The sequence below is a fragment of the Dasypus novemcinctus genome, chromosome 2, assembly GCF_030445035.2.
Source record: "Dasypus novemcinctus isolate mDasNov1 chromosome 2, mDasNov1.1.hap2, whole genome shotgun sequence".
Taxonomy (NCBI): domain Eukaryota; kingdom Metazoa; phylum Chordata; class Mammalia; order Cingulata; family Dasypodidae; genus Dasypus; species Dasypus novemcinctus.
The window spans coordinates 184431269-184456882 of NC_080674.1; the positions used below are offsets into that span (position 1 = coordinate 184431269).

Below are 25614 nucleotides of genomic sequence, written 5' to 3' on the forward strand. Positions count from 1 at the left end.
GTTTGTTAACACAGTTTTCTTTAGTGTTCACCTCTTTATTCATCCTTCATCAATAGCTTTCTATATGATTGAAGAGTGAAAAGCTATTTAAAGATAATGTAGTAAGTAATTATTTCCCACTGAAACTGCATGTCTGGTATAATGCTACATTTCTTTAAGAATGTAATTTCTGGGGGTTTTTCAACATTTTTGTTTTTCCTGATTATATACTAGGTTCTCTAGTACCAAATTATCTCTAATAACCAACCCATTAATGATCTAACTGTAAATTCACATTACTTACTATTGTTTTAATTGCCTTTAAGCCTTCATTTTTTATTGTACTTCTTGTTGAATACATGCAGAGCAGAGAGGCAGTAGCTTTGACTTTGTTCCATGCAGAATGTGCATTCAAGTCTCAGTCGTATTACTTATTACTGACCTAGGGAGAGTTACTTAACCCCTGTCAACCACAGGATACTCATTTATGAAATAAAAAAAGAATATTGTCCATCTAGTACAGGATAGCACCTGGCACATAGTAAGCCAAATTAAATAATTAGAATAAGTCATTTTTTTTGGTTAGAATTATTATTGTAAAGAATTGTAGGAAAACAAAACACAACACCAAAGAAGTTCGTCGGAAGTTGTCTATGGTTGTTGAACATGCTTTCTGTCAAGATAGGTAACTTAAATCTTAACCGTAGTTATAGTCATTCACGTCTTACATCGTCCTGCCTTTTTTCTAAAACTGAAAGTAAAAGCCTAATACATTGTATCATGTAATATTTATTATCCAATTTTAAAACTAAAGGGAAGTATTAGGAGCTGCTCTTCCCTGTCCATAAATAGTCTATCCAGTCTTTTATAAACGTTTAGAAAACAATTATGTAGCCACCCTAATTTTTTTCAGCTATAGCTTGCAGGCTTTTTCTTCTAAGTCTCTCTTGAGTTGAAAGCCATTTCTTGTTTTGTTTAGATAAAAAAAGAAAGAACTGTTTACTCGTTTTGTCACATGAACATTTTAACATGAACATTTGGAGTTTGATTTTTATTGTGTAACTTGTTTTGAAATTTTCACACAATCTCAAAGCTTCTGGGTAAGAGGCGGAGTAGAAATCCTAACTATATAAAAAAGAAAAAAAAGATTCAGAGTCATTTACCAGTTTACAGCAGTTTATGTTAGCATAATATTAGAATTTGCATGAATAGGGATAAAGGGGGCTTTACTTGTTCAGGGGAGCAAATTGCCTTTTTTTTAACTTGCCGTGAATAAACATCAGTTTTCATCTTATGCAGTGACCTTCATATACCACTTGTGACTTTTAGAGGCAATGTCAATATAATTCAACAAATAATGACTGATACCTGCTAAGAATGTTGTATACATTCTAGGGAATTATTCAATTTATTTCAGTATTACTAGTTATAGAGATTTTTTACAGGGGCAGGGTTGGGGAAATCCTTACTTACTACTCTTCCTTACTACTCTTAGAATTCTGTTTCCTGGTAAATTTAATGAAATAGGAATGCAATTAGTATATCCATTTTATGGTTATGAAAAGCAAGCCTGAAACTTTAACTCAATTTTTCAGCTGCAGGTAACTTTCAGAAGAGAGTGCTAGTAAGTAAAGGCCAGACTTACCTCAGTTTCTTTGGTGTTTCTCTCTTTAGCTCTGAGATAGACATCAGATTAAAAGATTGGTATGTTTTTGCATACAAAAACTGTAGTATATAACCACTGACGTTACCTCCTCCATATGAAATTGCTTTTTCATTGTACTTTTTTTTAACCTTCCATTCTGCTGCTTTTGCTCTTAAGAGTAACTGCTTCAGAAATTAACCTTGTGGCAGAGGAAAGTTATAGAACAAAAAACATATTAAGTTTTAACAGTCATGTGTGTATTTCGTTTCCTTGAGGATGTCTGTGCACCTAGAAGCATCAAGTAAATATTTGCTTGTCCCAGAAGAGGAGATTAGAAAGAGATGTTTTAAAGGTTAGCATAAAACAACATCTCTTAAATATAGTTCTTTGAAATGGAGACGATTGTTTGCTTAAGGAGGGGGGGGGCAGAAATCTATCAAAAAGGAGGGTATAATTTTAGCAAAGAAAACTGTAGACTATGGTTCTAGTTGCTACTAGATCTTATAATAAGAAGTATGCAGAAAATCCCTTCCATGAAAATATAATGTAGACTCTAAAGTGCTCAGCAACTGTTAGCCTTCAAACAGTAATGAAGAGCTGAGTGTCATATTGTTGAAGACAATAGTTTACTTTTGAGGAAGGGAGGAAATTATTTATTAAGCATCTATCTGTCCACATATAGTATCTTTTGTTATTCTCTCATCAGCTTTCCATTTTTATAAATAAATAAATTCAGGGTTAGGGATATTCAGTAACATTTGCCCTTCTCTAATGTAGCTCTTTAAAAATAATAGGACCAGATTTTTGTCACAGCTTATGAACATTGTTCAACTATTATTTTACCAACAAGCCAATATAAACACAAGCCAATGTGATATGGGAAATTTAACTGTTAAGCATATATCTAAAGTAATTTTGTAACAGTGAGCTCTCTAAACACATGACCTTTTAACTTCCACTCTTTGATTTATATCCTTTTTAACTAGTTCCCCCATCTTACATACTTTTTTTCTTTTTCTTTCAGTTCTATTGGAAAAGTCAGTTATTTAATAGCATCTTTTAATCAACCCCCCCCCCAAAAGAATCCCCATCTGCCTTGTCAACATGGAGGCAAAAAAGAGGTACAGGTAGTTGGAAAGCCTGAGGCAGGCCAGAGCAGCCTGAATATGATCACTTTTTAAACTGCCTACAAAAACCTCGCATTGCTTTATCCCTCATGGTCTAAATTCCTGTTCTTTACAGAATTGATGAGGTGCTTTCATGTAGGAAGAAATGTTTTTCTCTAACATATCAGTTGTTTGCAATATAAGTACCAAGAAGGAAACCAAAATGTGTTGATTAACAAATAAAGTAATAATAGTGTATATAATAAAAATAATAAATTTGGGGAAGCGGACTTGGCCCAGTGGTTAGGGCGTCCGTCTACCACATGGGAGGTCTGCAGTTCAAACTCCAGGCCTCCTTGACCCATGTGTGCAGCTGGCCCACGCACAGTGCTGATGTGCGCAAGAAGTGCCATGCCACGCAGGCAGAGCCCCACGCGCAAGGAGTGCGCCCCATAAGGAGAGCCGGCCCAGCGCAAAAGAAAGTGCAGCCTGCCCAGGAATGGCACTGCCCACATGAAGAGCTGACACAAGATGACGCAACAAAAAGAAACAGATTCCTCTGCCGCTGACAACAACAGAAGTGGACCAAGAAGAAGACGCAGCAAATAGACACAGAGAACAGACAACTGGGTGGGGGTGGGAGGTAAATAAAGAAATCTTTAAATAATAATAATAATAATAAATTTGAATAGTACAGAGAGTAGTAAAATAAGAAGTGAAAGCCTCTTTCTTTCCCCATTCCAGGTCCTCTCCCCAAAGAACTATTGCAGTTGTTGATAGGAAAAGTTTATGTGTTCCCATATCTATTTATATTTTATTTTTAAAATATATGCCATAGGTATCATATAGTACACACCTCTGCCCCTCACACAATCTACATCTTAGTGAGTTTTACTTATGGGCATATGACTATGCACCACAATTTTTCAGTGGCTGCGTACTAAGTATTTCATCTTATGAATGTATGAATGTGCCCTATTATGGATACTTTGTGTTTTTCTTTTGTTTTTTACTATTACAAATGTTTCAACAAACACAAAAAGATGCTTTTTAAGAGATAAATAATATTTTTTATTTCTTTGTTAAGTCCTGCCCAGTCTTTCTATACCTTCATTGAAGGTCTATCATAGCAGACTAGTGGAATATTTTTTACTAGAGGGAATTTGATGATCAATATAGGGCTAGTACCAAGGGAGGCAGCTGTAAACAAACCTATAAAGACATTTTAGAAGTAAACTGTTGTGAGTCAATCTAATAGCTTCATGGATCCAGAGGCTATAAAAATTTATAGCCATAGTGTTTCAAGCCCATTTATAACTCTCTTGAATCATGTATGGCCTGAACATTAGATTATTGAGGAATTTTTTAAATCAAAAATAAGAAATGAAAATAAAAGCAGATAAACATAGAAATGGTATTTACTTTAACACTGATAGGTACTGGAATATATTTATTCAGTGATAATAGTATGCATTTCAGCTGACTTAGCTAGAAATTTTCTAAAACAGATTTCCTTAAACATAATTAAAGCAATTTTTTTTACTTGCCAATTCTGCTAACATCTTCAACACTCTCAAATATCAAAAAACAAGCAACACCTGATATCAGGAGATTAGAAATTCAACATTTTCTTCAGGAAAGTGGTGAGGAACTATTTCACAAATATTTCATCATAATATATTTGGGCAAAGTATAATTTGAAATAGGTAAGATAAAGGTGCCAGGTACATCCAGCATATTATATAGGATAAAGTGGTACCATTTAACATTCTGTTAAATCACACATATCTGGGTTCTGATTACATAGGTATATTCACTTTATGAATTCTTTCAATTGTACGCTTATGATTTCTATACTTTTCTATATATATGTGGTGTGTCAGAATTTACATGTAAAATAATGCATAATATAAACAGCATCAAATAAATGGACATCAAAATTTTAAACATTCTCATTACTCTGTGCTCCAAAATGTCATTGTATTTGTTTTTTTCAGTGTTTTTAACATTAAATTTTCCATTTGACTGGACAGTATTTATAGTTATAAACACTGTACAACTATAACCTGTTTTCAGGGTATGGAAATGAAATGTCTAGAAAATGAAATATGGGAAAATGTCTAAATAGTTTTTAGAATTTAATTTCAGATTTTAACCTATATTCTTTTATGTGTGTTATAAAAATCAAACTTTGAAAGTATACATTTGATGTTTTTAAGGGTATTAGTTTTTAGTTTTTGATCTATAGCCTTTTAGTTTTGACCCTTAAACTATATTTATCTTTGAAATAATAGAAACTATGAGTTTCTTTGTTAATTTATAGCTTTAAAATGTCTGTTTTCAAATACCTGTTTTCTCAGAAATGCAAGCCACATTAATCATCTTTTTAAGATTGATAGAACCAAGATTTTCAAACCATTAATCTGTTTCCCTAAACTCCTTTGTCTTAAACAAGTCAGGTTTTGTGATATCATTTGCCTCTCTAACCTCTGTCAGATTGACTAAGTAAGAAAATCCTAATCCCCCCACCACACTTAAGTCCTGTTAAAGTGAAAACCTAACCTCTGAGGAAGGTGTTTTGTTTTTTTTAATTCTCTTATTTGGAAATAGTTTCAAACTAATAGTTGCAAAAATAATTCAAAACCAATAAGAGAAGTCCAGTATGTTCCCTATCCAGATACCCAGAGTATCAGTTTTTAACACTTTACCACAATGTCTGTCTTTTCTAAACATTTGAGAGTAGTTTGCATACATCATTCTCCTTGAACAACTAATACTTCCATGTATATTTCCTAAGAACAAAGATATTCATTTATGTAACTTGATTTTGTGTAGTTAAGTTCAAGAAATTTAACATTGATAGAAAGCAGTCTACGTTCCTTCTTATTTTTTTTCCCAGTTGTCTCAATAATGTCCTTTTGGGCATTTTCTCCTTCGTTATGAGGTACAGTCCAGGATAATGTATTGCATTTAATTGTCCATTGTCTCCTTAGTATCTGTCTTCTTCTTTTTTTTTTTTTTTTTTGTGGAAGCTTATATACAACATAAAATGTCCCATCTCAGCCCCTCCTAAGCATGTAATTCAGTGGGATTAGTCACAATCACAATGTTGTGGTACCCTCCATTTCCAATACTTTTCCATCACCCTTAACAGAAGCCCTGCACCCATTATGTATTAACTTCCCATTTCCCTCCCACACTCATCCCACTCTGGCAATCTGTACTCTTTCTGTCTCTATGAATTTGCATGTTCACTTTATTTCATTTAAGTGAAATCATACATTATCTGTCCTTTTGTGTCTCACTTCACTCAACATGATGACTTGAAGATTCACTCATATTGTAGCATGTATCAAATTTCATTCTTTTTTACAGCTGAATAGTATTCTGTTATGTGGGTAGACCACATTTTATCCATTCATCCATTGATGGACACTTGGGTTGTTTCCTCTTTCTAGCAATTGTGAATAATGCTACTATGAACTTTGGTGTACAAATATCTGTTCAAGTCCCTGCTTTCAATTTTTTGGAGTGTATATAAGCAGAAGTGGAACTGCCAGGTCATAAAGTAGTTCTATGTTTAACTTTTTGAATACCACCAAATTATTAAATGGCAGCTGTACCATTTAACATTTCCATCAGCAATGTACTCAGATAAGGTCCCTATTTCTCTGCTTTCTTGTCAGACCATATTGTTTTCCATTTTAAAAATAATAGACATTCTAGTGTGTGTGAGGTGGTATTTCATTGTGGTTTTGATTTGCTTTTCCGTGGGAACTAGTGAGGTTGAGCATCTTTTCATATGCTTATTGGCCATTTGTATATCCTCTTTGGAGAAATGTCTGCTCAAGTCCTTTGCCTATTTTTTAATTGGGTTGTTTTTTTTGTTGTTGAGTTGTAGGAGTTCTTTATGTATTCTAGATGCTAAACCTTTATCAGTAATACAGTTTCCAAATATTTTCTCCCATTCTGTAAGGTTGCCTTTTCACTTTCTTGATAATACCCTTTGTTGCACAAAAATCCTTAATTTTGATTAAGTCCAATTTACATTATTTTTTCTCTGTTGCTAATGCTTTTGGTGTAAAGGTAATATTGTTTGATTCCATTTGCTTACATACTTTCATGAAATCCACTGGCTCTAGTAATGGTAAAAATGTATTTTATTATAAGGTTTATTTTCATTTTGGAATATACATGGCACTTCTGAGTTATATTTGCTTAGCATTTATCTAGAAAACCAAGTATTACAACCCTGACCACTTTGCACAGTGACAGGTCCTATACCTTTTAACTCAAAAACCTATCCCAGCTTCCTATTTCAACCTCATTCCCAGCCGTGTCTTTCCCAATGTTCCGTTATGGTTCCATTCTGGGTATCTTTCCCTAAACATTGCAGCATCCCTGTCTGTGGCACTGCCAGGCGTGGAATGCCCTTCCTCTGCTTTTGTTTAAGGCCCATCTCAAATGTCGCAATTCCTTCTCTCTGACTCTTTTAACCAGAACCAATTGTTCCTCCTCTATTCCTCTTGCCTAACATATAACTATCACAGTGATAGGTTACATTATCTTTATTTGCTATGTGGCCATCTTGCATTAAGGTTGTGAATGCCTTGAGGTCAGGGCCGTATCCTATTTATCCACAGTGCTTAACAAGATCAGGCATTCAGAAATATTTGTTGGGGTGAATTGAAGTGTTTGGACAAACTGGTTTTATAAAGTGCCGGTTTGTTTCAGGGAAGATGTTTTCTTGAAGGTTTATTGATTTAAAGTTTCATACTGTCAGTTCCTGAGTATCTAGGTATATATTCCTGCATTTTTGATTACCTTGTTTTCTCTCTTTGGCTGCAACCTACTTGGCAAGATAATGCAAAACATTATTCTTTTCAACATTGGGTGGAAGTTTTGATTAGGAACCAGAAACCACTGGTTAAAAGGAAGTTTATTAATGACCTAAATATTTCATTTTTTATGGTTTTCTTTTATTAGGGATTAATCAATAAATACCATAATATTGCTGTTTTTTCTTGTAGTGCTGGGAAAGTATTGAATTAAATATTGGAATATCTACTAAAGTGCTACTTGGCAGGGAATTTTGAGATAAAATTGATATGGTAGTAGTGAGTTTTTAGATTATATTACATGCTGCCTTAGTTTCATATTAGTTTGGGCCTTGGGTAACAATTTAGAGTAAAAGGCTTCCTTTAAAACAAGTAAGATTCAATAAAGCATTACTGTGTCCTTGAAGAACTTAAAAAAATGCATTAGATTGACCTCTCGCTATCCAAATTCCTTGTTTTTTAGACATTTACCAGAAAACGAGGACTATAGACAGATTTTTCTGTTGCAAAAGCTGGTAGATGAAACCACAGTTGATTCTTTTGACAATGTTTGAAAGGTTATTTTTTTTTTCCTCATTTGACATGCAGCAAGGACATATGGGCGAAGGAGAGGTAACAATTATTATTTCTAACTTTTGAATGTATTAGTTGTATTTGGAGAGGACACCCGCTTGCTCAATTACTAAGCCTTGTCCAGAATTGGGGGAGGGGGAATGAAACATGGTTTTGATCTATACATAGTTTATGTGTTATAATTAACATTTTAGGCATTCTAATTTGAGGGAGTTAAGGAACTCTAAAGAAATCAGAATGATAGGGTTGGGATTTGAGTCAAAAGAATTTCCTTATGCTTTATTATAAACTCAACTTCTTTATGTCTATAGATTCACTTCCCTTTTTTCCTTTTGGAAAATAATTTCTTGGGAGAAAAATATTAAGGATTTTTAAAAAGGAAAATATAGTCAAACTAGTCCCAAGATAATTCTATCTTGGAGGCTCAATTATACTTGAATACCATATTTCTACTAAGCATAATACATTTGGTTTAAAATGAGATGAGCTAAATAAATGACTAATCCTATAAATTTCAAACACTGGGGAAAACTGTAGATATTCTAGAAAATTTTGAGGACTCATTTCTTCAGGGTGCCCAAATTAACCTGATTTTAGTTTGCCTTCTGTAATAGTTTTGCTTTTTTTTTTCCTAACAAGAAACTGAGTGTGGACAGCCATATAGCTCAGGTTTAAAACCTAAGTGATTTTGAAGATTATTCAGGGAATAGCCTCCAATATTATGGTCACTTTTTGTCTTCATTGTATATAACTCTTTGAGATGTGGTATTATAGGATGAATCCATAACAAATATACTGTTGTTTTTAGTAATGAAAGTTGAAAGATAAATGTGGCAACAAAAGGACATTGGAATGTTTGAGTAAAGGAAGAACATTTGAGACATATTTCCAGAGGAATCCATTAACAAATACCTTATGTAGTACATGGAAGTAAATTGACAGCCTAAAAAATGACAGAACAGTGCTTGAGAGATTCTACAGTTACTTGTAGCTCTGTGTTTTGCTTATGTTTTGAAAGTTCCTATTTTTGCTGTCAAGTAAATATGGGATGAATATTATTCATATTGGCATCTCTGGTCTTTTCTGCTTATATATTCTGAATGATAAGATTTTCAAAGAGCAAATTTAATTACTAGTTTTTAAAATTCGATGGTACCCTTAGCAAGTTAATAATTACTCAACTAAAAGACAACATATCTTTAGCGTGCTTAAAAATCTTAAATTATATACAACTAGACAATGAAGTTGGCTAACAGCATTCAGTGGGTTTTTGATCATTTCCTGTTGATGTAAATTAAGATGAGTGCTTACTTTAAAAATTGACTTGTTCATTTTAAATACATTCTTAGAGGAAATGGTGCAGACTATATTGTTTAATGTTTTAAAGAAATTTGACTGATCTAAATTTGGCATTTTATAGCCAAATTTAATATTTTGTGCAATGTCTGGGTTGCTAATGGCCATGGGGCCTTCCAGCCAGTGCAGCCTGCTGCCAGCTGCTTTCAAAAGCATGCTCTCTCCTACTGTACTTACATTTCACCTTGCTGAAGTTACTGGATTCCGATAAAATTTTTGAGCAGCTATTTAACCATGTACTTTCTCTCTAACCAATTGGGACTTTAAAGTGATGGGAATTCAAGAGCATATCTAAGTGATCCTATTCATTATTCAGTGAGAAAAATAAAAGCAGCAGTTTTATTGAATCTGCATTTTCCTGTTTCTTGTACATGATAACCAGTGTCAAGGAATAGTTTCTGTTAGCTTTTTCCCTGCTTTTTATTCCAGGTCAGTCTTCACTGTTTCCAATGGAAGATGGGTTTTTGGATGATGGCCGTGGGGATCAACCTCTTCATAGTGGCCTGGGTTCACCTCACTGCTTCACGCACCAGAATGGAGAAAGAGTGGAACGATACTCTCGCAAGGTGTTTGTGGGTGGATTGCCTCCTGACATTGATGAAGGTATGAGGAAGGAGAGAAGTGTTTATAGCACATTGCCCAGCCTATGGTGCATATTAGGCAACTCATAGATAGTGGTTGTGGTTATTAGAGTAACAGCCTGATCTGGCTCCAGGTGTTCAGTCTGGTTGCATTGTTCGTATCAGCACAGCCACTTACTTCACAGAAGGGAGGGGAACCAGCTGAAGTAAGGGATTGGATAAAAAGAATTCAATTTGTGTACTTCCCTATTTCTTTTGTACCTTTTATGAATGCTCCATAAATATATAGTTAATTGTTTAAGAGCTTAAAATCCTAAATTAAGCATGGACTTCTGAAAAATACAGCCTGTAACTGTCCACAAGACAGGGTTGTATCATTTTGCGAGTATTTTTATATTCGTTAAATATGTACATGCTTTCCAAAGGCCATGCACTGTTCTTAGGCTTGCTTACAATGGTAAACAATATACAAAGTCCCTGTTCACAAAAAGTTTACTTTCTAGTGGGTGAAGGCAAATAAAAAGCAATGTCAACATGCAAGAAAGTATCATAGAATAAGTGTTCAAAAGAAAACAGGGTGATGTGGTAAGAGAGATGCAGAGTCTTAGGTTTGGTGCTTAAGGAAAAGCCTTTTTGAGGAAGTGATATTTGAGCTGACACTTGAATATTGTGATGGAGCCAGCCCTGCCAAGAGTGCTCTTAAGGAGATTCAGGTGACCCTAATAAAAGTCAAAGTAGCTGACCTTAAAGCAATTATATGTATCATGCATTGTTGTTTTTTCCCCCTAATTTATTTTGTCTTGGTTTCCAAAATGGAAATGGAATGGAAGTTTTCTCTAAGTATGTGTATGGTCTAATAATGGTCTAATAACTTCCCATTTAGAATCAACCTTATTTAGAATCAACCTTATTTGAGCCACCTTCATTTTCCTTTAGATGATCAATTTCTTGGAGGTTGAAATAAAAGTGGTTTAAAAAGCCAAAAGTTATTAACCAGTTGTCCTGAGATCATATGATGAATGATAAATATATACCCATTTAATATAAAATTCAAACTTTAATAAATATTTGATTCACATATGTTGTAAAAGCCAAACATTGAAATAATCTTTGTTTTGGCCATAGTAAAATGTCTTGGTGAAAGCTGTGCTGAAGTTTCAGGCTAGACGAAAATCAAACTCCCACCTCCCTCAGAGATCATAGCTTATGTTCAAGGTGTTGGTCCTGGGATGTCATTTTTTTATTTTTAAAGATTTATTTTTTATTTATTTCTCTCTCTCTCACCCCCCCCCCCCATTTCTGCTCTCTCTGTCCAGTCACTGTGTGTTCTTTGTCTGTTTGCATTCTTGTCAGCAGCACCAGTAATCTGTGTCTCTTTTTGTTGCATCATCTTGCTATGTCAGCTCTCTGTGCATGCAATGCCACTCCTGGGCAGGCTCCACCTTTTTCCCATTGGGTGGCTCTCCCTGTGGGGCGCACTCCTTGCGCATGGGGCTCCATGTGGGGCCACCCCTGCGTGGCAGGGCACTCCTTGTGCGCATCAGCACTGCACGTGGGCCAGCTCACCACATGGGCCAGGAAGCCCTGGGTTTGAACCCTGGACCTCCTATGTGGTAGGCGGATGCTCTATCAGTTGAGCCAAATCCACTTTCCTGGGATGTCTTTTTGATCACAGGATTAGCTATCTGAGTAAGCCCCTGGGTAGCCTTCTTTCTTTTCCTGGAATCCTCGTTTTATTTACTATTGTGGATTCTAGGTTTTTTGACCCTTTAAGGTAAGATCTTCAGCACTCCTCAGCTCTAGGTGGTCTTTGATGAGTAAGTTGTATGTTTGCACACAAAAAGGCAAAAAGATGACTGAATTTTATCTAGCCTTTCCTGAGAGAAACTTCTCTGGCCTAGATAGTCCATCTTTTTGGAAAATTACTGAGCAGTCTTAAATGATAAGAAGGACAGTCCCTCAAATTCTCAAAGGAAAAGACAGTTTTGACCAATTTGGCAGAGGAGGTGGCTTAAACTGAGCAAAATTATTGAGGGTTATGATAGACATCTTGCTTTTTCCTTAAGAATGAGTATATTACGTCCTCAGCAATTTAGGTATGCAAGACTTTGTACTCGAATGTGAAAGATGCATTCCTGAAAAATACTGTATTCTGCAGAATTGTGCACTAAAAATTACCGTTTATGGAGGAAATGGGATTAGAGGTAGGTCACTTAAAACCTAATGAACTCTGTACCTGAAGCAGCAACAAAAATGAGAATTGGCACCTTAGAGATAACTTAGTTCAGGCAAGTAGCTCAGCACAGTTGGAGAATGCCTCCAGGAATAGTGAATATACACAAAGCCAAATGAGTAGAAATGCTGGCTTGCCTGCATGGAGACAAGGCGGGAGGAAGTGGTCCTCTGAGCTCCTGAGGGAGTTCAAACTGTCAGGAGATGAAAGCCCTGAAAGTCTGGGGGTACACATCTCTGGTGAGGGAGCCTAGGTTGCTGTGGTCATTTTTAATTTCCTTAAAATAGAGCAGAGAGGACTTGTAGCTGTGTTATCAAGCTAGGGGCTTTTTTCCTTTTCTTGATAAAGGTTTTAATTTTTACTCCCACTCTGCTAGCTATCTTGCTAAGGAAGAATCATTTATGGACTATCACATTATACTGACATCATTTCCCTATTTACCAACCTCACACAAGCTGAAAGGTACTGGAGAAACAGGTCCTAAGCAGAACAGACTGTTCTGATTTTGTTTTACAATCAGGGAAGATGAAAATAGTTGTACCAGAATGAAATTCGAACATATGCCCCATGTCTCTTTTCTATCTGTCTGTCTCTTTTACTACTCCCATGTTTGGTGTACACATGCTTACCTAGACTTACTCTTCCCTAAAGTCTCTTGGAAATTTATTTTCTTTTAGTTAACTCATTAGTTGTCCAAATACATACTGTAGCATATTTACTATTGTTTAAATTATTAGTAAAATGTAGTCAAGACTTCCCTTCCTATCTTCCCTTCCCATTTTATCTTCCTTTCCTTTCCCTTCTCCACTAGGCTTAGATATATTGCTGTCCAAGGAAGTGGGTTGGCAAGGGGAGAGAAGGTGTCAAGTGGAAGGGGTATGTGTATGAAAGTACACTTGGGGGCCCACTCAGAAGCCTCAGCAATTTGCATGCACAGTGTCTAAGAAATTAGGGCAACAATGATTTGGGCTCAGAGGTAGAGGGTGGAGAAGGCTACCAGGGTAATTGAAAGATTGGTTACATTGAACAGGTAAGTAAATGTTTTGAGGATAATAGAAGCCAGATTTTTCACAGTGAAAAGAGAATTTACAAACATAGAAAGGGAGAAAACTAGAAAGAACCCCGAAGTGTATCTATGTGGACTCTTTTTGTATATACACACACAAAGAGAAAGGTAGAAATAGTTATATCTGTGTGTGTATATACATGGATATTCAGATATTTCCTAGCTTTTTCCACTGAGAAGACTTAGAAATAATGAAGTAATGAAGGTACGATGCTCCCAATCTTAGTTTCTCAATATCTTCTGCCACTACAAGAAACCAGGACTTTATGGGGAAAAATAGGATTGGAGTCAAAAAAGACAAGATGAGACTCTGGTATCTTCTTGGGCCAGAAAATAAAGAAGTGCTTACAGAATGATGGGACATGTCAAAAGGACATAGGCGCCATCTTGAAGGGGCTCTCACTCACCAAATTGGGGACAATTTGAGGGACAGTTTAAGCATCAAAATAAATAAGGAAAGAATCATGTTACAGTTCATTAAATAAAATAGGTTCATATTGAAATAAGTTAGTAAATAAATAAACTGATGTGGGAGAAGGGAAAGCTCTTCCTTACTGTAGAATACTAAACTAGTAAATGTAGAAAGAATGATGGAAATAGATAATCATCACTTTGTGGCCATCGTTGTGATAGTTGATAGAAGTAGGAATCTTCGGTGGATACCAAGACTGATGAAGAACAGGATATTGGTGTATAAGAGAATATCCCACATACATAAAATACAAATCAAACACAAAGGAAAATCTGGTTTATTTTTGGTGGAGAAACCAGGTAGACACTGACGTGACCAGGTGATCAAGGTTGACATGTCCAAAGGTAGAACAGGATGACAAAACAGTAACAGTGATATTCCTGCTAGGAATGCATGGTGTGGATCTGGTGATGAGTAAACAACAGACCTGGGTTGAGGTCATTAAACAGAATGAATGGCCTGCACCCTTTAAGACTGTCAAGGAAAGGAAAGACAGGAAAGAAGGAGGAGCTGTTTTAAATCAATAAAGACTGATGCCCTTGGGACATGACAACTAAATGTGTTCTGGGTAGGATTCTGGATCAGAAAAGAAAAAAGAGACATTGTTGGGATCGTTTGAAATTTGAATGGACTCTGTGCATTTGAATAGTAGTATTGTATCAATGTTGATTTCCTTATTGGGAGGGTTATATGGCAGTATAAGGGAGTGGTCTTACTTTGAGAAGGTACAAACAATTGTGTTTTGGGGTTATGGGGTATCGTGTCAGAAAAAGATAGTTTGGTTGAGTCATATGTACAAATAGGGAAGTAAGGGAAGAGAGAGAGAAGAGGTAAAGGAGAATGTAAAATATTAGTAGTTGGAATCTGGATAAAGGGATGCAGTAGTTCTTTGTTCTGTTCTTGCATATAGTAGTTTTGAAAATATTTTTTTTAAAAGTACTTCCAAAAAATGATTATAAAATATCTAAATCTACTTTTTTGCTTTGTTGTTTGTTAGATGAGATCACAGCTAGTTTTCGTCGCTTTGGCCCTTTGATTGTGGATTGGCCTCATAAAGCAGAGAGCAAATCCTATTTTCCTCCTAAAGGTAATTCTCAAGTTTCAATATACATGTACTCTTTTTTAAAAGCGTTATTTAATGTTTGGCCTTTTCATAAATGTTTACCTTCATTGTAAAACTTTCCATTGTTAAACTTAAATTTTCCAAAATGCCTCTTTACAATTTCTACCTACTATACTTTAAACTCAAATTTAATTTTACTCTAAAAGATGTTTCAAGATACCATCATAATGAACTGTGTGCTATTAAAAAATTTGGGGTATAAATATTGTTTTTTTTTTTGTTTTCATTTTTCCTAATCATTTTCCTGTCCTGAGTTTCAGTGTACGCTTCCTTTCCCCAGAGGAATTGCAAAAAAATAGGAAAGCATATAAATAAGCCCCCTCCCTTTTTTCTTTTTTCTCAGGCTATGCATTCCTCTTATTTCAAGATGAAAGCTCTGTTCAGGCTCTCATTGATGCATGCATAGAAGAGGATGGAAAACTCTACCTGTGTGTATCAAGTCCCACTATCAAGGATAAGCCAGTAAGTACAGTCTAGCATGAAAATAGCTTCTTGGTTTTGTCTTCCTTCATCTGCTTTGTTTGAAAAACCTACAAGCATCTCAATATGTCTAGTGTACTTAATTGACAAAGTTATCAAATAGAATGTAAATCAAAACTTAGTATGTTTTGTTGTTAAGCTTTTAACATTATCATTCTGCATATCTGTATACTCCATTTTGACACTGAATTTTTGACTAGTTAAAATATTGGTAAATTTTTACTATTAAAAGGCTTCATTTGATAATATATTTGATAAGTATCTGAATTTCCTCTGATAAACAGAACTCAAATTCAAATATAGATATGCCTTTACCTAGTACCATCCTTCACTTTCAGTATGTGGCACTCTCCCAAGGGAGAATGAAGTTTGTGTATACATATATACGTACCTTACATACTGTTTTTTCTTTTTAGAAAAGTTTATCATAAATTTTTAGTCTTTAGGAAGAGTAGCAATTGATCTGTTTTGACAAATCTGGCAAATCAACAATTTATTATCACTCAGCTACCACCTAGTGGCAGGGTATGACACAGAATGGAGTTGTCAGTGGCCTAGCTCAAACCATAATTCGTGGAGCTCTTTTTGTTGTCTTGAGGTTTATCTAGGTCAGGAACATTCTTTCCAGAGTTCCCGTGGCCTGGACTCTTTCCACTTCACTTGTTTATGTTCTCTGCCAGTCCCTATGGATCTCTGAATTTGGGACCTCTGGCCTAGGAGTTATTGGTGTGCATACTGGAAATACCCCATATCAACCCACAGAACTTGGCATGGCCATTTGTACCAATGAATAAATAGAAATAATTTGAAATGAGGTGCATGATTCTTGATTGACTGAACTGATGGACAGACTGAAGTGTATATCATAAAAAAGTTAATTTCTATAAATAGTATTGATACTTCTACTTTGAGATGCTTTTTGAAATATGGAACAAATTTGATAATATCAGGAGTGGTTTGCATTTTCTGGACATACACTGATTGAACTCACAGCCCTAGTTTATCTAGCACTGTAGACTAATCAGCAGAGGATACTATGCTAAATTTAAATGATATGCATGTTGGGGAATAGCTGGGTAGGTTAGAAGTACAAATAAGCTGAAAAACAGCTAATTAACTTTCAGATAACCAAGTATATGCTGATCGAATGATTTGACTTATAATAGACAGTTCAGTTGAAATTTCCACCTTGGTTCTCTTTGCTCCTTAAAACGAAATGAAGGGTTGGAATACACTATTTTTTTTGGTCCTTTCTAGCTTTACAGCTTTATTGATTTGTAATGATATGGATTATTGCTCTTAAAAGTAAAATATTTTGCAGTAATTTTAAACTCCTTTTTTTCCCTATGAATTGTTTGTATTAGGAATGATACATTTTGGGTTGTCCACTCCCTAGGTACAAATTCGACCTTGGAATCTCAGTGACAGTGACTTTGTGATGGATGGTTCACAGCCGCTTGATCCACGAAAAACTATATTTGTGGGTGGTGTTCCTAGACCATTACGTGCTGGTATGATTAAATAAGCAAACCCCTCCCCGCAAAATCTATTTAACCTTTAATGTAAGAAATATAAAGGTTTTCAAGACAAATTCTCTATGAGCATTGGAGTTAATGCCTAATAGTGAGAGTTCTAGAATCAGAGTGTCTGGGCTGGAATTCTTGTGCTCTACTCCCAGGTAATAGTTGAGTGACGTTGGGCAATTTCTTAATTTCTCTATTTCTTAGTTTCCAAATCTGTCACATGGGGATAATGAGTGTATCTACTTCACTGAGTTGTTTTAAGGCTTATTTGAGATGGCCAATGCAAAGTGCTGAGTGTATTGTCTTATAATGCTAATCATTACTCTTGACAGTGTTGAGGAGTAAAAAAAAAACCTCCAAGAATAAAAATTTAGTTTATTGAGACATTCAGTGTTTGTTTTCCATTTCTTCATTTGCTACTTACTGAGTGTTGAAATATAATAAATGTCCTCAGGAGTACATCATGTTTTTTTAGAGTAATTCAGAAGAAATTACAGCCCAACTTCAAGTAATCTGAGGTTTAATAGTATACATGAGCTAAAAAGAGAACTGCAGTTTAAGAATTGTAAAATTTCTTAGAAAAGAAGATGCATTCATTATTTTAAGTTTTTGTATGAAAAATTGGTAGGTGACTAGGCTGTGGGGAACAGGAACAGTGTTGATAGAGGTAAGCTGGGAAGGCCTCCAAACAGAGTCTACCAATCAGTTTTCTTTGGAGTAATTGAATTGACTCTTTTATGTAAAAGAGTACAATGCTAGTGTTCAAAAAATTATTTATATTCAACAATACCTTGTTAACTGGTAAATATATAATGGCAACATGATGTAGAGCAGGCAAAACTATGCCAAGCCCAGCACTGTCACTTGGTAATTTGACCTTGGACAGATTGAACATCCTTTCTAGAGGTGCCTTAGTTTCCTCAGGATTTTGCTACCTACTTCATTGGGTTGTTGTGAAGATTAAAAGATACATATACAACTGTAAACCTACAACTTTTCTAATAAAAAGAGTGAGGGGGAAAAAAAAAAGGAAACACATACATAAAACACCTAGCAGAGCTCCTGCCCATAGTTAAAAGATTCACACAGTGGCCAATCGATTGTATTGATAAATTTGATTTAATAGTCATTATAATGAAATTGAGTTCAGAGTACAAATCAACTGCTTTTAGGAAACCTTTGGTGAGCCAGATGAATTGTCCTAATTTCAAATACCCTCTTTGCTTTCTTATTTAGTGGAGCTTGCAATGATAATGGATCGGCTGTATGGAGGAGTGTGTTATGCTGGGATTGATACTGACCCTGAGCTAAAATACCCAAAAGGAGCTGGGCGCGTTGCATTCTCTAATCAACAGAGTTACATAGCTGCTATCAGTGCCCGCTTTGTTCAACTGCAGCACGGAGAGATAGATAAACGGGTAAGTTGTAGACTACATTCTGGAAAGTTCTAAAAATGATCCTTTAAAGCTGTCATTACCGAGGATGGAATGGGGGATTTTATATGACAATAAATTGACAGCTGAGAATTAAGCATTAATGGCCACGTGTTTGCTGTATATGATTCATACATCTAAGAATTTCCTTTGAGTTTCTTGTCTCTTAGTTTTTGAATAGACTAACCAGAACACCATAATCAATTTACTTGACTGTATTTCTTAATACTTCTTAAGCTATCATTTCATCTATCAAATCCATTTATTCATCTATCCATCCATCCATCCATTCATTCAATCACTCATTCAATAAGTATTTACCACATCCTTTGTACCATGTTATATTGGATATACAAACATGAATGTCCTTAAGATCTCCTGACCTTTTTTTTTTAATCATGAGACATCATGTATACTTCAGCAAGCCCTATTTTCCAATGTACTAGGTAACATAAGTTTGAATAAATTCACTTCTAGAACTGTATCTTTTAGAATAATTTCATTGTAACAGATTAAATAAAAGAGATCTTAATCCTCATTTATAATCTGTTCTATCACCTGAAATTAAGTGATAATTAGTTAGCATAATTTTCAGTACTTCTTTATTCTTCTTTATTGGATTTATCCTCTGAATCAGAGAAAACCTCAAAGACAGCCCTTTCCACTGTTTTGCAAGTTGTTGCATTTGAAACTCGGTATTCCCTTATGTGTCTTATTTCTTTGCATTCATAGGTTCATTTATTCTCTTTGTATTCCATGCACTCAACAAATGTTTTAGTGCCTCCTATAGACAAACCAGATGCTGTTTTAGGTTTTAGGGACTGGGAGACTGAACAAGAAGTCCCTGTCCTCATGAACTTAGGTTTTAGTAGCTAGACCTGTATCTTATAGCAGTGCCACTCAAAGTATGGTGTGTGGACCAGTGACCAGGTTGCAAACTGTTTGTTACTGTTTGTGGTAAGGTAAGGAATTTATATCAGTGTATGTACCAACTAATATACATTACTAAGCACAATGTTGAGTTCAGCTGACTTTTTTTTTTCATATAAAGACCTTGATGAAAGAAGCAGTGTGTTGATTTATATTCTGGGGTGAGCTCCTTATTTCATGGCTGACTGGCACTTTCATTAGCACTGACTGTGATATCCAACACTCTGAGGCATTATGCTAAAAATATTCTTTATTGATTGATTTCATTCTCTTGTTCTCAATTCAAGATGTGGAAACTATCAAGTCAATAGTGGTTTACACTTACTGTTAATGTTTCATGTCATGTATATGCTACTTCAGTGCAGTAAAAACTTAAGATAATAGTGGTCAACCTACTCTGAATATATTTAAAAGAAAGGTATAGATTGTATTTCAAGGATTACTTGCAGTGTACTTTAACGAGCCTACTCATTTTTTATTCACACTAAAAGTATGTACATATGAGTATGTGGTTCCTTCTGTCTCACTGCTTCATTCCAACATGTTTCAGAGTTGTGAGGTCAGTCATTAGAAATTCAGATGTAATTTATCGTACAATCAAACCCTTTGATCAGTGTTCTGACCACTCTGCAGATGTTACGGGGCAGCCGAGGGGCCAGAAGCCTAACGCTCTAAGTTGTTCCCTTTCTTCATGTCTTCCATATCACTTCTATCTTTTTGTTCATGGCTAACCTTTGTCAGGACTCCCTGCCAGGATTAGATGATACTGGTGATATTGCTAACCTAGTGTGCGGGATTTTCAACCAAGAATCTCCCCAAGACTAAAAATAACCAAGTCTTTTCTAGCTGGTGTATTAATAGCCAGTTATTTTTAATGCTCGGTGGCTCAACTGACAGGTTGGCCTATTGAATACTGGAACAGGCCCAGATGTATAAATTCACCTCTGGCTTTTAAACTCCATAATCCTTTCTTAACGATGAAGAACAAAAGCAGGGTTTTAGATTGTGAGTACTATGGCTGCTTCTTATTTTAATCATAGGCCAAGACAGAAACAAACCATAAGCCAGGCTTTAGTACCGCTCAGAAGCTCTTGACACCGAAGTCGGCATCGCCCCACCTATTAGAATATTGAATTGCTATTTTGTGGAACTTAGGAGCTCTTAGTTTTACTTTAATTATAATTCCACATATGACAACAACCCAGATTCACTAATTTAAGTGATGGTTTGTGTCTATGAAAAATCATCTGTGGGTTTAATCTCATAATGTTCTAGTCTAAAAAGATGGCTTCACTCTATGATTTCTGGTATAATCCTTTTTTTTTTCTCTTGGGGAAGTATTTATTAAATAAAACAGAAAAGTAAAATGATGGGTGTAAAAGTTTTATCAGCTTCTTTAAAAACTGTACTGCCTTAGTTTCAGTAAATGAATTATTGACCCCGCCTTTTTTGAGTACCTTGGCACAGACTCATTCGGACAGTGGATGGAGAAATGTATGTGGTCAGTAAGGGTCGCCTGGTCCAGTAACTGAAAAATGTAAACTCCCTTCTTTTATTTTTGATTGCAGGTGGAAGTTAAGCCATATGTCTTGGATGATCAACTGTGTGATGAATGTCAGGGGGCCCGTTGCGCGGGAAAATTTGCTCCATTTTTCTGTGCTAATGTTACCTGTCTGCAGTATTACTGTGAATATTGCTGGGCTGCTATTCATTCTCGTGCTGGCAGGGAATTCCACAAGCCCCTGGTGAAGGAAGGCGGTGACCGCCCCCGGCATATTTCATTCCGCTGGAACTAAAGGATAACTACAGTGCTCATTTTCAGGCCTCAGAATAAGTGCACTCTTCTGTTAATTCTGACCCCTTCTTCAACCCCTTCACGCTGGCATGTCCTTTTGTAGCAGTCTGTAACTTAACAATAGTATAATGAAAAGAATGACCTATAATATAGGTGTTTTGTAGATTCTTGTGTCACTGAAAACAATATGTATGAACTCCTTTTCTTATTGCCATCATGTTGCATGGAAGTTTTATTCTCTTGTTGTGCTGGAGACCAAGAGGATCCAAACTTCCTGCAACATTTTCTTAGAGGAGAGAGAGAAATATTAAAAGAGAAATGAAACAATAGAGTATTTTGGGTTTTTAATTAAATTATTGTTAATAATATAACATATAAGAATACTTTTATTAAAATAACCATGCCACAATAACAATAACACTATCAGCCCATCCTGACACAGTTTTTCCCCAGGGAAGTGCTTTTTGCCTTTGTCTTTCCTCTTTTTCATCCCTCTCTTTTTTCCATCCCTTTTTTCTTCTAACAGCAGTGGAGGAAGTTAACAATTATTAACAGAAAAGAGCATGTTAAAGCAAACAAATGCATGAGCAAGATTGAAGCAGCATTGTAATTAAATGTAAGGGTTTTGAGGCTGAATGTTATTTCATTCTGTCTCAAAGGTACTACCACATCAGAAAAAAAAAAAAACTAGTGAAGTAGGCAGAGCTAGGTTTATTTTCTTTTAAGCAACTAAAAAAAAAAAAAAACAACTTAGAATGCAAAAATTGGGTAAAATTACGACTAAGGGGAGTGCACTTACTTATTTTTAGAATTACTTATCTGGTCACAGCCCCAGGAAACCTACCAAAGCTAGAATTAAGGATGACTGGTAGAAAAACTAGCATTTCCTCTCCTGAAGAACAAATGTTTAAATTTTATTTTTGATGTTCTATATAAACTCTATACCCTAAATTACTAATGCTCATCAAGTGTCAGCCTTTGCTCTCCATTTTGACATTAAAAAAACACAACACAACAGATTAGAGATACCTCAAGGATATCAATTTTTTATTTTGCGATACAGTACACTTGTATCCAAAATGGGAAGACGAAACCAGTATACAAATTGGCTTCTGATTGGCTTACTTCTAGATTTAAAGTTACTTTGGGTATCCTGTAATTTAGTTGTAACATAGAAAATTATTTTTTTTAAGTTAAAAAAAAAGTTAAGTAGTTGCAAAGTGATTTTGCACTGTTGAACTAAGTAACTGTGTAAATCTGTGCAAAGGTACGTATGTTTATCTTTCTCTTCCTATAAAATAAAATAACATTACAGTTTCAGAACTTAGCATGGGACATAGTCAGTGTTTGAAGTGCCAACTTCATCAAGTAATGCATGCTTTCTTATAAATAAAATTCTAGCTTTGAAAGGCGTTACTGTGTGTTGAACAGTATGCTTCAGAGGTAAATTTAAAATAGTCTCTTGAAGCCCTGGCTGTAGAAGTAACTTTTATTTTAATTGACATTCTCTTATTAAATGCCCTGTTCTTCATTCAAATAATTATTATCAGTGTGCAGAACATTACAAAAAAAAAAAAATCAATGGCAATCTTGCTAGTTGTGCTACCTAACAGTACCATCTTGGATCCTTCAAAACCAAAGACTTGCCCCAGCACCGCTGTGGAACCACCTGGCTGATGACCCCGTACTGATTGTCTTTAGGAGAAGCAGTCCTTTATTTTTAATACAGGCTTTAATGAACCATACCTGTTAAGTTCCAAAGGTCAAAATGGAGGCATTTGCTGTCTAATAGTCAAATATAGAAAGGGAGCTGCTTGTAAGGAATTCCCTGCAAATATCAAAAGCAGTCATGCGAACTGAGGATGCTCTTGTGTAGCTGGTCAGGGACTTTTGTTTTCTTTTCTCTTGAACTACATAATTCTAATTGGAATGTTCTTTTGCCTCTTTTATTCTTTTAAATGCTTGTAGGTGGCTTGGGGTGTGCTATTGTGCTGTTCCTACTCAGTAAACAGGTGTGATGAGTTAACATTACCAGAAATAACACTGTTTGAGAACTAGCTTTGAATAATAATTTTTCCCTTTGTACATGACCTGCTGAATTTCGGTACAGTGTTTTTGTAGCTAACTTATTTTGTCATGCACATAATGTATATTTGTTATGCACTACTTTTGTATATCTTGTTTTTCCAACAGTGAACATTTTTAGGCACACTTTTCACTGACGGGATATCTCTTTATGCAATACCTCAATTTTTCATATTGCAAAGAGTAGCTTTTTGTACTTTTATTACTGAGAGATCTTCATATACTTCATTTTTTAATATAAATAATTTTAATAAATTTTATTTTCTTATATTCTGCTTTTTATACATTTCAGTGCTCTGCATACATTTTAAATTATGAATGTTGTGCACTGGCAATGCTATTTTAGAGTCTGCAGAGAAGAGAAAGCATGTTGCTTAAACATCCTACCCCAGCACCAGCTATTGGTGTACCTATAATTTAAGAAAATAGTCTATGTAAAGTCACAAATTAATGAAAAAAAATTCGCATGAAAATGACAGATAACACTGTAGTTCCTTTAAAAAGAAATTAAATGCATAAGCATAGGGTAGAAATTTAAAATAACAAAATTGTCTACAGCTTCTTACTAAGTTTTTAAAATTATTCGTAACGCAGACATTTTTGGTGAATGTTTAGCCATTTTTAATATTAATAAATTGATGTTAAGTGTTTGATTCAGAGATGTCTGCTCTTTTAAATTATATATAAAGAAGAAAAAAAGCCTGCCATGGGTCAGGTGTGTAATGTTAGTATGCATGACTAATGTAAGAAATTGTTACTCTACTAATATTTACTTGTGATTGTGTGACAGCGTGTTTACAGATTATTTGGTTACACTTCAATTTACAGGGCATAAACAATTATTAGCTATTACTCTGAACTTTTCTTGATAACACGTCCTTCAGATTACATGGGATTGTAGTTGGGAGTTACCATGTAACTCAAAACATAATTAACATGTAATTAGTTTACAGATTGTACGGTATCACTTCAATTTACCAAGCATGTAGCTCCAGCGCACTAGCATGGCACTAGCCATGTACTTACAATGTAGTTACAGAGTAATTACATGGTTATTTTTGCAATGTAAAATAAAGTGTTTCTGATTATTTTCTATGTAAAGGAACCCTCCCTCGGCCCCTTCCGGTCCCCATGCTTTGGTATAATATATATACTTCTCCATACACAGACCTCTGCAGAATGCAAAATAAAACTTGCAGTGAATGAATTTAGCATTTTATGAGAGTGCTGTTGGAAAGACTTGATAATTCACCCCTTTTGTTTTGAAGAGTTGAATCTTCTGTTAAAAGGTGATTTAAAACTTGAATGTGATGAATTGTGGCAAGTTAACTTCAAGTTATGTGCAATACTTATTTCAAACTTTTGAAAGATCTTTGCAGTGTAATTCTTTGTTTTTAATTGCAGACATTTAAAAATGTCATTTTCTACTGTTAAGAGTAATCCTCTTTCTTGCTGGTGTTTCTAAAGAAAAGAATCAGAAATCAATCTTTCTACTAATGTAAATTTGAGATTATTTTTAAAAATGGAATAAAAGAGGTTTTGGTCATTTGCTTTATTTTATTATCTTATTTTAAAGCTACTGTGATTGATAGCATTGTAAGAATTGGGACAATATTGTATTCAACTGTTTTATTTTTTATATTTTTAAAATTTAAAGTATAATTAGTTTTTATAATTTTCATCAGATTTTTGTTATATTTTTTGGAAGTGAAACTTTTAGCAAGTGGGTGTCTAGTTTTTACTAATCCCTAATGTTTTTTTTTCCCCAGTGTATTGCTCATATTATCAGAAGGAAAAGTTATTTAAGTATGTCAGTTAATTGTACTACTTGGCTGAATTTCCATATAGTTTTTACTGTGTATGGGGAGGTTGTAGTATTTATTATAGCATTTTAAATAAGGGTAATTCATTTTTTATTAAAGTCATTTTCACGTTAAGTTCCTATTTTTGTATGTTCTACTCTTAAGTTATATAACACAGTTCCTTTTTTAAGAGTTCATTTGTTGAAGTGCTAGTGGAAAATTAATGTTATTAAATAGTTTGCAAATGACTATTTATACCAGTATGCATATAATTTTTAAATATTTGTAATGTGAGATGTTGAATGAATAAAACTTTTAACTCAAATTTCTATTAATATACTTGTGTATTTTCTACATAAGTAGATGCTACTTCCGTGGACGTGAATATAAAGTTTAAAAAGTATTAGGAATATACTTTTGGGCCAAGGCAGTACAAAATGATAGGAAAAAAATGTTCAGTCATGTAAGTACTAGTGGCAAGTGTGTTGCTACTATAAATAAGCCTGTACATGGTGGTGGGCTGCTGTTTCTTTGGCCCAAACTCTTCACATGCTGCCCTGTAGAGTTCTTTTTGCTTGTGGCTTTCGGTATGTG

At 34.9% G+C, this 25614-nt stretch overlaps 1 protein-coding gene across 5 annotated transcripts in view; it reads left to right on the top strand.

Annotated features, from left to right (window-relative positions):
• Positions 1 to 25345, top strand: part of CPEB4 (cytoplasmic polyadenylation element binding protein 4) — a 66360-nt gene extending 41015 nt beyond the window's left edge. For 3 of the 5 annotated variants that reach the window (XM_058282362.2, XM_058282357.2, XM_058282360.2), the window contains 6 exons: positions 9927 to 10100; positions 14847 to 14936; positions 15316 to 15434; positions 16849 to 16963; positions 18212 to 18393; positions 20907 to 25345. In XM_058282362.2, coding sequence (XP_058138345.1) covers positions 9927 to 10100; positions 14847 to 14936; positions 15316 to 15434; positions 16849 to 16963; positions 18212 to 18393; positions 20907 to 21134 — 908 coding nt within the window. In that variant the 3' untranslated portion in view covers positions 21135 to 25345. Of the gene's footprint in view, positions 1 to 8156; positions 8181 to 9926; positions 10101 to 14846; positions 14937 to 15315; positions 15435 to 16848; positions 16964 to 18211; positions 18394 to 20906 lie in introns of all 5 variants that reach the window. The other 2 variants (XM_058282358.2, XM_058282354.2) reach the window with 1 other exon arrangement.
• Positions 25346 to 25614: the final 269 nt, after the last annotated feature.